Genomic DNA, 16,023 nt, shown 5'->3' with positions numbered 1-16,023 from the left:
TCATGGCATCCAGGTAGTCCAATAATTCTTAAATTATCTCTCCTCAATCTATTTTCCAATAAGTTGTTTTTCCAATGAGATATTTTAAATTGTCTTTTTTTTCATTATTTTGACTTTCTTTTATTATTTCTGGAAATCTCATGGAGTCATTATCTTCCACTTGCCCAATTCTAATTTTTAAGGAGTTATTTTCTTCAGTGAATTATTATGCCTCCATTTCCATTTGGCCTATTCTGCTTTTAAAGGAGTACTTTTCTTCAGTGATTTTTTGTGCCTTCTTTACAATTAGACCAACTCTGTTTTTCAAGGTGTTATTTTCTTCTGTATTTCTGTGCCTCTTTTACCAAGATGTCAATTCTCTTTTCATAATTTTCTCATATAACTAATTTCTTTTCCCAATTTTTTCCTCTACCACTCATTTCTTTCTTTAACTCTCCCAGAAATTCTTTCTGTCCTTGGGTCCAATTAGCATTTTCCTCTGAGACTTTGCTTGTAGCTTGTTTCACATTGTTGACTTCTTCTGAGTTTATGTCTTGGTTATCCTTACCATTGTATGCTCAAGTTCTTTGTTTGTTTGTTTGTTTTTTGCTCATTTTCACAACCTATTTCTTTGAACTTTATGTTAAAGTTAGGGTCTGTTCATTTGGAGGTGGGGAGTCACCATTGCAAGTATCAAGCTTTTTCATGCTTCTGTGCTCAAAGCTCATTCTGGAGGTCCACAAGTTTTTGATACTTCCAAATTGGTGTTATCCTGGGAGAGGCAGAGTTACTGCTCTCCGGGTCTGGTCTCTGGTCAGGATTTGAACCCAGATTCTCTTATTCTAAAGGGTGCTACCCATCCCCACCCTAACATTTCAATGGTCCTTGGATTCCTATATATCTTTGAGCAAAGAAGATAAACAGGACCTGGACTAAAGTAGTGACAACAAGGCTCGAGATATAACATATTACAAAAGAAAAATAGCTAGAATTTGACCACAGTCAAGATTATGAAGTTGAAATATTTAATGAGTCAAAAACCACCCTGATATTTCTTGCCGAAACCAGAAATATGGTGGCATTAGCCACTGGCATCAGAAAGTTGATCTTAGAGTTAGTCTGAAAGCACCTTGGAGAAAAGGAGAGGGGGTGGTAAGGGTTTAAACTTTTTTCTATAGAAATTATAATCTAAGGGCAGCTAGGTGGTGCAGTGGATAAAGCACTGGCCCTGGATTCAGGAGGACCTGAGTTCAAATCCAGCCTCAGACACTTGACACTTACTAGCTGTGTGATCCTGGGCAAGTCACTTAACCCCCATTGCCTTGCAAAAGAAAAAAAAGAAATTATAATCTAATTATTACTCTTGTTATTCCTCAAATCATTATTATCCCTGATTAGGGTGACAGCAGCTTGAGTTCTCTTAAGTGCCCCCACAGAGCACCCTCAACTGTCCATCCATTGAGCTTCCCTACTGGCACTGATCCCAGAAGAAAAAAAGAGAAAGGCCTGAGAATTTAGGAAGCCATTAGTTATTACAGTTCGCTAGACTTGATGTCGTATCTCCCATCTCCATGCCTTTGCCCAAGTCCATCCCTCATGCCTACAGTGCTTTACCTTCTCACCACTAACTATTGGAAACCAGGCCTCCCTTCATGGCTCAATTCAGATGCTACCTTTTACTTGGGCCCCCTCTTGATGCTCCTGGTTATCTTTGCTGTCCTGATATCACTTTGTATTTATTTATTTGTATGGTTATCATTTCCCCAATTCCATTAGAATGTAAGATCCAGGGGTAGCTTGGTGGTACAGTAAATAAAGCACTGGCCCTGGATTCAGGAGGACCTGACTTCAAATATGACCTCAGACACTTGACACTTACTAGCTGTGTGACCCTAGGCAAGTCACTTAACCCTCATTGCCTTGCTTTAAAAAAAAAAGAATGTAAGAACCTTGGGGACAAAGACGGCTTCATTCTTGTCTTTGAATCTCCAGCACCTAGCACAGGGCCTAGCACACTATAGGCCATAATAAATACTTGTTGAATTGAATTTAACTATCTCTGTGGCCATATAACTCCCTTAAACTTCAATTAATGTACCTTGGAAATTGGTACAATAATTGTTCTGTTGTGTCTGACTCTTTGTGACCCCATTTGGGGTTTTCTTGGCAAAGATACTGGAGCAATTTGCCATTTCCTTCTCCAGCTCATTTTATAGATGAGGAAACTGAGGCACACAGGGTGAAGTGACTTGCCCAGGGTCACACAGTTAATAAGCGGCTGAGGCTGGATTTTAACTCAGGAAGATGAGTCTTCCTGATTCCAAGTCTAGTTCTCTACCTAATGTACCACCTACCTGCCTCTAAGATACAATAAATACCTTCTGCTTTTACATAAAAAGGCCCATTTGTGGGACTCAAATAAGAGAATGCCTTTAATGAACTTGGCAAAATCTAAAGAGCTCTGGAAATGTTAGTTGTTATTGTAGAAGATAGAGATGAATGGAATTTACAGCTGGGAAGGACCTCTGAGATCATCTATGCAACCTTCTGTAAATGGGGAATCTCTTGAACACAGTTTACAGATAAAAGAAACAGCTAAGAGGGAGGATGGTTCAGTGAAGAGTGCAGTGTATTCAGAGTTAGGGGACTCAGACACTTAATACCCCTGTGAATCTGGGCACATTACTTCCCCTCAGTTTCCTTATCTGTAAAATCAGACAATTAGACTGACAACTAAGGTCATTTCCAATTCTGTTTGTTTTGGTTTGTTTGTTTGTTTGTTTGTTTGTTTGTTTTGTGGGGCTATGGGGGTTAAGTGATTTGCCCAGGGTCACACAGCTAGTAAGTGTCAAGTGTCTGAGGCCCCATTTGAACTCAGGTCCTCCTGAATCCAGGGCTGGTGCTTTATCCACTGCGCCACCTAGCTGCCCCCTCCTTTCCAATTCTAAGTCTATGATCCTATAATGTCCCACAGAGAGTGACAGGATTCAAACCTAGGTCCTCTACTTCTAAAATCACTTTTCACCACAGCACGTTGTCTTTAAACAGCATTAGTCCTCACAGCTCTGCTACCTACTAGCTATGTAAACCATGAACAAGTCCCAAGCATTAATTCATCTGTAACGGGCAGCTAGGTGGCGCAGTGGATAGAGAACTGGCCCTGGAGTCAGGAGTACCTGAGTTCAAATCTGGCCTCAGACACTTAACACTTACTAGCTGTGTGACCCTGGGTAAGTCACTTAACCCCAATTGCCTCACTAAAAAAAAAAAAATCATCTGTAAAATGAGGGGGTTAGAACAATGTCTTCTAAGGTCCCTCCAGCTCCGAGTCTGAGCTTATGAAATTAGGGCCCAGAAAAGGGAAAGCACCTGCCCAAAATCATAGCAAAGTTAAGTTGAGATTTGAATCCATGTCTTCGGCCTCAAATCCTATATTCTTCCCACTACACCACAGTGGACTGAATGGAGCCAGGCAGAAGCGGTAAAAAAAAGAAAGGGCAAGTCCTGGTGGGTCCTTTAGAGTCCAATATGAGTGTCTTACTATACTTGACTATCCTTGGGAGCCCAACTCCAGGACAGGATTAGGAAGCCTGTCACCATCTCTCTGAAATCTGAATCTGTAATCCTTCCCTCATATTCCTATATTTCTTAATGGTCCTTTTGACAGCTTTGCCAGAATCAAAGGGAGAAGTTTCCATATTTCAGCTCTTGTGAGAGCCTTCTAACAGTAAAGTCTCAAATGGTGAGGTAGAGGAGGTGGGGCAGGGAAGGAAGGCCGAAAGGGGGAAGGGCAAAGCTGAAGAGGATGAAATCAATTCCATATTTCCATTAAGCCCTGAAACATTCCCCTCAGTCTTGTAGTTTCTCGGCACTGTTCAGAGACAGTATTTAACAGTGCTAGGCTATGGGAGGACGGAAATGGAAAAGTGGAGGAGCTAAGAGTCACTCTGAAGACAGAGGAGGGAAACTGCATGGACCAGTGGGCATAGGGTGGGCCCACAAAGCCCCTCCAGCTGAGCTGGGCGAGAGGGGGAGGAAGTTGGAATGGGAGGCAGGAGCCAGATCCAAAAGGAGAGAAAACAGGAGTGGGGGCCTGGTGCTGGAGAAGTGGTCAGCTTTCATTTACATCAGCAGCACGTCACAGTCACTCTGTTAGGGTTCCCTGGGTGCCAAGGAAAAGGTTAAGTTACTGGCCAAAAGCTGGACCCATGAGCAGGTTGTTGTGTAACAAGATGAGCTGAATCCAAAGGACTAGGAAACCCTGGTGCTAAATCAATCCACAAGCATTGATTAAGTGCCTACTATGTACCAGACACTGTGCTAAGCGCTGAAGATACTAAGAGAAAAAGAAAACAGTCCCTGCTCTCAGAGAGCTTACATTCTATGGGTGGAGACAATGTGCATATATGAGTATGTGTACATTTTGTATACAAATAAATACAAGGCACCTAGGCAGCTTACAGGTATGGTGGATAGAGTATCAAGACTCAGAGTAAGGAAGACCTGAGTTCAAATGAAGCCTCGGATACTTACCAGCTATGGGCAAATCACTTCACCTCTATTTGCCTCAGTTTCCTCAAGTGTAAAATATGGAACATAATATCACCTACCTCCCAAGGGTGTTGTGAGGATTGAATGAGATAGTATTTGTAAAAAGCATTTAGCACAGTGCCTAACACAAAAAGTGTAGAGATAAATGCTAGCTATTGTTATTATTACAAGATAATTTCAGGGACTAGCACTGGCACCTGAGGAATCAGAAAAGAACTCTTTTAGGAAGTAGTGCTTAGCTGAGTTTAGAAGGAAGCTAGGGATTCTAGAAGGTGGAAGAGAGGAGGGAGAACAGTCCAGAAGTGGGGGACAATTCATGCAAAAGTACAGAGATGGGGACAGCTAGGTGGCGTAGTGGATAAAGTTCCAGCCCTGAATTCAGGAGGACTTGAGTTCAAATCTGGCCTCAGACACTTGACACTTACTAGCTGTGTGACCCTGGGAAAGTCACTTAACCCTCATTTCCCTGCAAAAAAAAATTAAAATTAAAATAAAATAAAATTAATTTTTAAAAAGAGATAAAAAAGTACAGAGATAGGAGGTGAAGTGTTGTGAAGAAACCTAGAAATGAGATCATTCATCCACCTATCCATCCATCCATCCATCCATCCATCCATCCATCTGTCCATCCATCCATCTATGTATCTATCAGTCCATCTATCCTCCATCTGTCTATATATCTATCAATCTATCCATCTTCTATCCATCCATCTATATATCTATCAATCTATCCATGTATATATCTATCTATCCATACATCCATACATCCACCCACCCACCCATTCATCCATCTAAACATACATACATTCAGTAACTGTCCCAAATAATCAAATGCTCCAATAAATCCATGGTCTCAATTCAAGAATACCTTCCAGGGGCAGCTAGGTGGCGCAGTGGATAAAGCACCGGCCCTGGATTCAGGAGTACCTGAGTTCAAATCCAATCTCAGACACTTGACACTTACTAGCCCTGTGACCCTGGGCAAGTCACTTAACCCCCACTGCCCCCCCCAAAAAAAAATCCTCTAAAAATGCAGGTTGCAATCCATCCATGCCTATTCATCCTGGCAAGTCTTGTCCAAGCCCTCCCAAAAGTTCAACACAGAGAGTCTACCTAATGTGTTAGAGACCTTTGTTAAGTTCTTCTGGTATCATGAGAATACCATTGGAATTTTCTGTCTGTCCATCTGTCATCCCTTAGCCTGCTTCTGTACCAACAATTGACATTTATATAGCATCGTAAGGGTGGCAAAATTTTTTACATGTGTGACGGCAGACATATCAAATGCTTAGTCAGTCCTCAGTTATACACATGTGATCTCATTGGTTCACTATTGATCATTGGTTCGTATATTTTAGCCAAACTGAGACAATGATTTTCAATTGTCCTTAGTCCCCATCCAGAAAAGGGGTACTCATTCCTTCTCACCCAAACTGCCATGCCATATGTGTGTATGTATTTTGTGAAGTAGTCCCAATAAAAGTCTTCCTAGATAAATCCTGGTTTTCTGTCCTCCTTAACTCCTGAACTCCCACCCACTCCTAATTGTCTCAAGTTATGTCAAATGGAAAATTCCATGAATTCTCAGAAAGAAATTAATTTCAAATGTAGCCCAGAGCCTTCCTCCTCCAGGAAACCTTTGAGGATTTCTCCCACTCACTCCCACCTTTCGCTAGACTTTGGAGAATCACAGAGTCTCAGAGCCCCTGACCATATTCACTGTGTGATGTTGGGCCAGTCCTGGTAACTAAGACTCTAGGTGCTGATTTGCACTGATAGGGGAAATAGCAATGAAATAAGGAGTCCAGCACTTAGCATGGTACCTGGCACCTAATCGGTATTTAATAAGTATTTGAGGAATTGAATCAAATTACTCCACCCCAGAAGGCTACTGAAGTACCAATGATGAAACTTTCAGAGAGAAATTTCAAGGCAATCTAAGAAAACACTTACTGGGGCGGCTAGGTGGAGCAGTGGATAGAGCACCGGCCCTGGAGTCAGGAGGACCTGAGTTCAAATCTGGCCTCAGACACTTAACACTTACTAGCTGTGTGACCCTGGGCAAGTCACTTGACCCCAATTGCCACACACACACACACACACACACACACACACACACACAAAATAAAAAACAAAAACCACTTGCTGGTGGTTGGAGCTGTCCCAACAGTGGCCTGGACTGCTTGAGGAGACTGTGGAAGGTCAAGCCAAGCCAAGATGTAAGGAAGATTTTCATTCAGTGACAGATAGGACTAAATAGCTTCTGAGTTCCTTCCACCTCTGAGATTCTCTGTGTCTGAAATCCCCTGGAGCAGTGAATTCCACTTAGGGACAAGTTTTCTTTGCATCAATTCAATTCAACAAACATTTAGGAAACAAAAATGGCCCCAGAGTGAAATTCTATCAAGGCACAAATTACCTGTATATCAGTCAACTAGATAGTGTAGAAGACTGAGGTCTGGGTCTGGAGTTAGGAGGAACTGAGTTCAAAAGTGGCCTCTGATACTTGCTAGCAATGTAACCCTAGCATTAAGGTGGGGGTGAAGGAGACGGAGTATCTGTAAAAGCTTCTTGTAGAATATAGGATTTTAGCTAAGACTTGAAGGAAGTCAGGGAAGCCAAGAGGCAATTGGGGGCAGCAAGTGAAAATGTTCAGAGATAAAGGTCTCTGGGATCCTACATTAGTCATTTAACTTCTTGGTATCCTGGGCAACTCTTGAAAACTATAAATTGCTGAGAAGATGCAGACTATCATGGGTAAAGTACACTTCCCTGGGCCAATGAAATTGCATGTTGGGCTCAAAAAAATGAAAAGGCTAGTTCCTGAACTTAGTTTGTGCTTTTACCTATTGAAGGAGTACAAGTGCCCCATTAGTACCCTGAGACAAAGTCCTAGTCACCATGTCCTAGGTAAAGCTCTGCTAATCAAAATCTCTCTCTCTCTCTCTCTCTCTCTCTCTCTCTCTCTCTCTCTCTCTCTCTCTCTCTCTCTCTCTCTCTCTCTCAGATCTTGATAATCTGAAAGCCTACAACTACAACAAAGGATTAACAGCATCTGAGAATGGCAGACCAGGAGTTTCTGAAGAGTAGCCCTTCATTTCAGACTGTCAAATCTTATCCTTATCTTCTCAGGCTTTCCAGAGGCTGGTCCTTGGTGAATGAGCTAAAAAAAACATCCAATGTTTATGAAATATGAGGGCCATGACCAGATCGGCCAAAGTATCTATTTGTTTCAAAGAAAACCTCCATTTGCCATCAGCCACCCCCACCCCTGAACCTCTTTCCCCTCTTCCTCCTTCCCATCCTCTTCTTCCACCTCCATCTCTTCCTCATCTCAGGTACAGTGGGTGCTGATGACCCTCTGGAAATCCCAGTTGCTTTCCATTCATGTGGAGAATTTCCTGGATCTTGGGGTCCTATTTCCTATGATCCCCAAGACCCAGACCTGATGCTGTTTACACTGGCTAGCATGTTTGTAGGCTGTTCTACCACCACCTAACCCTAAAAACTCAGTTGAATTTGTGACTTTTTTTACATGCTCAAGCTTCTGCAGAATTACTGTAGTCCCCTCCTCCCTCAGTCTTGAGTTCCTTCATTGATTCCTGTCCAACTCTCAACCACTGAGGGGGACCTTTTAGTCCTTGATCTTTGTCAAGTCTGCATCTCCTTTCCTTTGACTACTTCAACCATTGGACACCTTGATAAACAGATACCCTCCTCCTCCAATATGCCCTAAGTATATTTGGCCCCTCCCTCCAACCTGTGCACTACAAACCTTTGCTTCCTTTTTGAATGAATGGCTGCTGATGGGAAGTGCTTTCTTCATCTTTTCTATACTAAACCTTCAGCAAGATCCTTGAGTTCCTCATATGCTGTCAAAATGTTGCTATCTCTTCTCAGCTGCATTTCTTTTCAGTCTTCTGTGAGTCTGAGTGTATCATCTCATGATGCCATTTCCCTGCCTGCCAGGACATGCTAAGCCCAATGATCTTGTCTAAATGAAAAGGACCGGGAGAAGGGGGAGAGGGCAGCCTGGCTGAATTGGAAAGACAGGCTGGGAGTTGGGACACCAGTCCTAGTTTTGCCAATAGTGACTTGAGGCAAATATGGACCTCGTTTTTAGAATCTGGAAAATGGGGATGATAATGGCTGCCCAACTTACCTCACAAGGTTATTGTTGGGTGGAAAGAGATTTGAGATGGACTTGGAAATTTTAAAGCTTCATAAAGAGGTTAATTGATCATTATTAGCAAATCTCAGGCTTTGGTTAAAACCTTAGACCCTACTGGGAAGTCATTGGACCTCAAGTTTCAACCTTCATTTCACTAAAAAAGAAACAACACAAGCCATCCCTTGTCTCAGGTGAGCATTCTGATCAGACTGGGGTAAAGGACCACCCCAACATCTTCCTCTGCGTCCTAGCTGCCCTGTTTCTGATGCCCTGGTGGGCTTTGCTCTGTATCTTTTTGTTGGTTTATTTTCATTGTTGGCTCTCTTCCTCATTGCAATGACGTTGTTGCTGGGATGCGCAATAAAAGTGGTTTTAACTAAACCTATTTGTGGTGATGTGTGAAAGTCATTTGTGGGAGGGAGGGGTCACAGAGGAGGGAGTGTCTCACCTTCTTGGAACCAAAGCTCACTAACATAAGCAAACCAAGATGGAAGGTGAGCTCCAAGGTACCTTTTTCTTTTTCTTTTCTTTTCTTTTTTTTTTTTTTTAAGTGAGGCAATTGGGGTTAAGTGACTTGCCCAGGGTCACACAGCTAGTAAGTGTTAAGTGTCTAATGCCGGATTTGAACTCAGGTCCTCCTGAATCCAAGGCCAGTGCTTTATCCACTGCGCCACCTAGCTGCCCCCAGAAAGTTAATTCATCTAAAAGGGCCTCCTGTCACTCACTGGTCCATACATGAGCAGATAGGATTAGATGACTCTGAGGTCCTTTTACCATTCTCTGTTTTAAGGGCCCTCCCAGCTTTGACCTTCTATGTTCTAAGGCCCCTTCAAGCACTGGACACCAAAAGTCTACATTCTAAAGTCCCTCTAGATACTGATATATTACAGCCCCTGGTCCCTCCTTGCTTGGACATTCTCTGTTGTAAGGACTCTCCAAGTCTGGATACATACTTAGTACATACTTAGTACACATACTAAGCTTCACTCCAGCCCATCCCTAGCTCTTGTATTCCCTTTTCTAAAGTCTCTCCTAAGGGGCAGCTAGGTGGCACAGTGGATAAAGCATCAACCCTGGTTTCAGGAGGACCTGAGTTCAAATCTAGCCTCAAACACTTGACACTTACTAGCTGCATGACCCTGGGCAAGTCACTTAACCTTCATTGCTCCACAAAAATAAATAAAAATTAAAATAAACAATAAAAAAATAAAGTTTCTCCTAACTGTTCTAAGACTCCTCTTCAATCAGACATCCCCTTTTCTAAGTCACTTCAGGCTCTGACATTCTGTGTTCTAAAGTCCCTCAAAGCTCCGATAATCTAGGATCTAAGGATCCCTCTACCTTTGACCTTCTATGTTCCAAAGCTCTTCCAAGTTCTCTTTTCTAAGCTGCACTCCACCTCACCCCTTCCCCTGCTTTGACATCCCCCGTTCTAAGGCCCTCCCAGCTCTGACATCCCTTGTTCTAAGGCCCCTCCTGGCTCTGATATTCCCTGTTCTAAGGCCCTCCCAGCTCTGACATCCCCTGTTCTTAGGGCATCCCCAGCTCTGACATCCTTCAGTGTGTTGCTCCTCTGCTTCTCTTGCACACAGAGGGAAAAAAATGTCCTTAGGGGCCCCTCTCACTTCCACCTGTCTGGTGCCCACCAAGGTGCACAGCATCTCTACTTGGCCCAGTACACATAGGACAACCCCAGCCTCCCACCCCTCTGTCACTCTGATTTTCCTGCTCTGGACCTGCCTTTTGGCCTGGGAACACTGGGACCCCTGGAGCTCTGCCTCTCGGCACGAATTGCAAGCAAAGACAGATGCAGACTGAAACTGCGGGCCTCAGCTCCTGGATCGGCTTAGCATCTGTCACTCCCAGCCGGACAGCTGCAGGCAGCAAAGGGGCAGAGTGTCTGTAGCCTGATATGTGAGTAACCCTAGACGGGGGCTTCTAAATATAAGACATCGCATTAAACCACAGTGAAATCGAGTCTGAAGTGAAAGTGTCTGCGTACACGAGTTTAACTTGCCACCTGAAAAAAACACCATCTGATGCTGAGTGTTCAGAATGTCAGGCACTCAATTCAGCCCTGGGGCCATTGCCTTGAAAAATCATTAGTAGAAAGTGCCCTGAATTTTGGAGTCAGAGGGGCATGAGTTCAAATTCCAACCCAGCTACTTACTACTTGCATGAATTTATTCAAATTCATTCTTCCCTCCAGGCCTCAGTTTCCTTTCCTGTAAAAAAAAAAAGGCACTTGGAGTCATCTACCCCAAAGGGCCCTTCCAGCCAAACATCATCTATCCTCCTTTAGACCCAAGTCACTTCAAAGTATCATTCTGAGAAAATCCTACAGACAGAAGAACAAATATGGATCAAAGAATCAGCAAAGATTCAATAGAGACAATAGCATCTGAGCTGAGTCCAGTGCTTAGCACGGTGTGTGGCACACAGTAGGTACTAAATAAATGGTTATTGGCTGACTGGGTCTTGAAGGAAGGGATGGCTTTTGAGAGGCAAAGGCGGGGAGAGTGTGTTCCAGATATGGGGGACAGTCTGTCCAAAGACACTGAGACAAGATACAGAGTGTCAAATTCAGGGGACAGCTAATAACCCAGTTTGGCTAGAATACAGTTTGTAAAGGAGGTTGATGTGAAATAAGACTGGAATGATAGGTCAGAGCCTTAAATGCCAGGCTGGCTGAGGAAGCAATAGGGAGCCACGGAACATTCTTTTTTTTTTTTTTTTTTTTTAGGCAATGGGGGTTAAGTGACTTGTCCACGGTCATACAGCTAGTAAGTGTCAAGTGTCTGAGGCCGGATTTGAACTCAGGTACTCCTGAATCCAGGGCCGGTGCTTTAACCACTGCGCCATCTAGCTGCCCCCTACCACGGAACATTCTTGAGCAGGGGAGGAGTTGGCATTCAGCCCAGTGCATGGTGTGTCAGTGTCCATATTTCTCCAGCTCCTCCATATGACTGAGCACTTTAGCCCATTGTTCTGCAGACTTCTGACACCTGAAAAGAAAGCTTATATACATGGCTGCCGTCATGGAATCCTTTTGTCTCCAAAGGCAGATGACTCTGGGCCAAGTCTCTCTGTGTGCAATAAAGACAATCAGATACATCAGTGGCGGCTGGGGTAGGAATGAGGGTTAAACATGTTACATAGAGGATAAAATACCAGTCTCCATTGGAAAGATTTGGGTTCAAATTCTACCTCTGATACCTATTAGCTATGAGAGCAAATATAAAACAATCAGCAGTCATGTGAAAAGGTTCCAAATCATTAATAATTAGAGAAATGTCTCCCACCCATCAGATCAGCAAAATTGAGGAAAACTGAAAACACCTCAGCTCTCTAACTTGTTTCCACACCCATAAAATGGGGGCAGAAATGCCTACCTATCTTGGTACCTATCTCACAGGGTCAATAAGAGGCTCAAATGAGATCATCCATGTAACTCTCATTATAAACTCTAACGCGTTCCATAAATGTTACCCTCTCCCGAAGACTATAAATTATAAACTAGATGCCAGACTATTTTGGTAGCCCCACTGATCATTCCTTACACCAATGAACTCACAGGGTCAGTCCAAAGAGTGATAATAATAAATGTCAGCTATGACTATTAGGGAGGAGTTAGGCATATAAAATGGTGTGGGAAGAATTATAGGATGATAGATTTAGAACTGGAATCACAGTACATGGAGCTTTGGGCCTGAAGTAAGGAAGACCTGAGTTCAAAACCTGTCTCAGACACTTACTAGGCTAAGTAGCCCTGGGCAAGTCACTTAACCTCTTTATGCCTCAGTTTCATCATCTATAAAGTGAGGGTGAAAACAATGCTTACTTTTCAGGAAGGAAGAGAGGAAGGGAGGGAGGGAGGGAGGAAGGAAGGAAGGAAGGAAGGAAGGAAGGAAGGAAGGAAGGAAGGAAGGAAGGAAGGAAGGAAGGAAGGAAGGAAGGAAGAAGGGAAGAAGACAGGGAAAGGAAGGAGGGAGAGAGGAAGGGGGAGGAAAAAGAGGAAAGAAGGAAGGAGGAGGGAGAGAGGAAGGAGGGAAGGAAAGAGGGAGGGAGAAAAACAGGAAAAGGAAGGAGGGGGAAAGGAAGGGGAGGAAGGAAGGAGGGAGGGCAGGAGAAAGGAGAGAGTTAAAGAAAGAAGAAAGGAGGAAAAGAGGAAGGAAGGAGGGAGGAAGAGAGGGAAGGAAGGAAAGAGGGAGGGAAGGGGGGAGGGAGGGAGGGAGGGAGGAAGGGGGGAGGGGGAAGCCGGCTCAGATGGTTTTCCCAAAGTCCTTTTAGCAATCGCTTTGTAAGTCTCTGCTGCCCCCTAGTTGGATTGGGACGTTCTCTCACTTTGAAGAATCAGGCATTCCCTTGCTTTAAATGTCTGCATATAGGCGAACAAGGGCCAATCTAAGGGAATACAACATAAACATATTCAAGAAGGGTCTCACTCACAGCAGCACCTTTTTGTGCTAGCAAGGAGCTGGAAGCCAAGGAGATGCCCCCACCCCAGTTGGGAAATGGATTCATAGACTTTGGTGTGTGCCTGGAATGGAATGTTATTGTAGTGGAAGAAATCACCAATGTGAGTAAGTTAAAGAAACATAGAACCATTGGTCTTAACTGAGAATAACAAAATCGGATTAGGAACTGGACCTCTGAATTCATCAAGTCAAGTCAACAAGCATTTCTGAAGTGCCTACAATGTTCCAGGCACTGTGCTAATAACTCATCACAGTAGGCAATCCCTAAATGAAGAAATTCCAAATATGATGTATGTTGGCACTCTCTCTGAAAACCGATAGTTTTAGACAGTTGCCTTGAACACTGAGAGGTTAAGAGATCTGCCCAGGATCATACAGTCAACATGTACAGGACAAGTCTTTTCTCTCTTTCTCTATAATCTATGCTACTCTGCTTCTTTAATAATAACAACAACTCAAATATCTGTAAGCTTTGGGTTCCCTGGGGAAAAGGTGCTATTGGTATTCCCCACTTTACAGATGAGTGAGGGAACTAAGGCTGAGAAAAGACTTGACCAGAGTCATATCTGAGATAGGATTTGAACTCAGGTCTTCCTAACTGCAGGTCCAGCCCTCTCTCAGCCATACCAACTACCTACAGAGTCAATTATGCAGAACCAAGGAAGCAATGGCCTTGGTGGTCTTTGTCACTGTTTGGTGTTTGGGTAACTGCTTTGTTCATTACAAGGGATGATTCTGTTGCAAGGAGGAGGGGAGAGAGAAGATGTTTCTGAAAATAACTGTGACATAGGGATAAGAAACATCAGTGAAATTTCTTTTTCTTTTTTCTAAGAATACCAGTGGGTGCGAGAATACCTATAAGTAACATGAATGGGTACTGATTCAAGGTCTGAAATTTAGGTCTCAAAAAACAGTGAGCTTGGCATGTTATTCTTGGCTGACATTCGATACTAATGTTTGTAATTGCTATTTGGTTTATGGAATGCATTGCTGGAAAGTCTTGGATATCTTGAAGAAGAAGAAGAAGAAGAAGAAGAAGAAGAAGAAGAAGAAGAAGAAGAAGAAGAAGAAGAAGAAGAAGAAGAAGAAGAAGAAGAAGAAGAAGAAGAAGAAGAAAGAGGAGGAGGAGGAAAGGGAGGAGAAAGAGAGGGAGGAGGAGGAGAGGGAGGGGGAGGAGAAGAGAGGAGTAATAGAAGAAGAGGAGCATAATCTCCTCCCTGAGCCTTTTCATGTATAAGGAATAAAATACAATCTCCTCTGCTTGACATTTAAAGTCCTTTTTAACCTACTCGTAAACATATTATCTTGTGCAGGGTGTCAACGACACTGTCTTTATTTCCTTCATTTACCTCTTATTCTAAATCAAAAAGTCATGTATGTGCCAAGGTAGAGAGAAATTGGGGAACTTCTCACCATAAGGGAAGGAGGCTATTGGGGAAGGGAATAAGCATTTATTAAGCACCTCTTATGTTCCAAACTTTATGTTTATTAAGCACTTTACAAATATTATTTCATTTGATCCATAAATCAGAGGGGTGTCTGGAACAAAGGACCATACTCAACCCCAGACATAAAGATAAAAAAAAATTACTTTGCTTGTGGCATCCTGACTGCATTATGTTAATTTTTTTTTTTTAGTGAGGCAATTAGGGTTAAGTGACTTGCCCAGGGTCACACAGCTAGTAAGTGTTAAGTGTCTGAGGCCGCATTTGAACTCAGGTACTCCTGAATCCAGGGCCGGTGCTCTATCCACTGCACCACCTAGCTTCCCCTGACTGCATTATGTTAATTGGATGAAGGGGTTCATAACCTTTACCTGTTTTTGACAAGGAGAGGCTTTCCCATCATGACACTCTAGCAGCCTGGAGCTGAGATGGCAGGGATGAAAAGATGAAAGTCAGAAACTGGTAGTATGGAAAAATGCCAAGTAATAACCATAATGCTAGTGGAATGACTTGTCCAGCTGGAAGAGAAGAGGCTGGAAGAGAAAAAAGATAAAAGAGGCAGGTGCAACACAAGGGATGGCAGTTGGGTATGTGGTAAAATAATGGAATTTGGCAGGCGTCCAGGGGTCCGACTTGATTGATCTAGTAGTGTTTGAATTGGGTGTGAATGAGAAACTACTAAGTACTCATATTAAATTTGGCCCCCACAGGTGACATCATCAGAAAATATGAGGTGCCTTCTGTGGGTGTTCCAACCATACATGTTCCCCATTTGAGCTTCCCTTGCATGTGAGCCCTATGCATGTCCAATCTTTTTACTGATGGTGGGTGCATTTGAGAGAGTGTACATTCTAGGTTTTTATAGAGATTGTTGTATTCTTCTTACTTTGGGAAGTGAGCACTTTCTTACTGCACCAATTTTCTCACTTTGCAATTTCATTAAATGATTTTGCTTTGAATGACTGGTGTCCCCTAGGGGACTAATAAAAGTAAAAACCTCTTGGTGGGGGCTTATGAACGATGGTTTCAGTGGCTGCATACCCACAACACTACCTTGGTAGCTCTTGTGGTGGCCCTGGGGGCGGCGGGGGGTGGGGGTGGGGGGCTTCTCCAACTAAGGCATTTCTTGAACCATGTTTACTTAGAATATGTAAGTACATAATAGAATAAAATGTCATCCTTTTCTTTGGGAGGGAAACAACAGCAACAAAAGGATTTTTAATGTTTGAACTGGACTCATGCCACCGTCCTGCCTTGATTAATGTAATCACAGGCCTATTAGCGTGCTCTGACCTTTCACAAACTGCTGGACATCCCTCATGCCACTCTGTGCTCTTGTTTAGGGTTTTGTCTGAGCAGTGGAAGGAACCCCTTTGTACTTCCACAATCTATTTCATAT

At 43.2% G+C, this 16,023-nt stretch overlaps 1 protein-coding gene across 1 annotated transcript in view; it reads left to right on the top strand.

The window, feature by feature from the left end:
* Positions 1 to 9,067, top strand: part of TMEM233 (transmembrane protein 233) — a 35,776-nt gene extending 26,709 nt beyond the window's left edge. Inside the window, exon 3 of the mRNA XM_043976336.1 lies at positions 7,538 to 9,067. Coding sequence (XP_043832271.1) covers positions 7,538 to 7,544 — 7 coding nt within the window. The 3' untranslated portion in view covers positions 7,545 to 9,067. The remainder of the gene's footprint in view (positions 1 to 7,537) is intronic.
* The last annotated feature ends 6,956 nt before the right edge of the window (positions 9,068 to 16,023 follow it).

This window comes from Dromiciops gliroides, chromosome 1, assembly GCF_019393635.1.
Source record: "Dromiciops gliroides isolate mDroGli1 chromosome 1, mDroGli1.pri, whole genome shotgun sequence".
In the NCBI taxonomy this organism is placed as follows: domain Eukaryota; kingdom Metazoa; phylum Chordata; class Mammalia; order Microbiotheria; family Microbiotheriidae; genus Dromiciops; species Dromiciops gliroides.
Note: the sequence above shows the minus strand (reverse complement) of the source record. Positions and strands in the feature narration are given on the sequence as shown.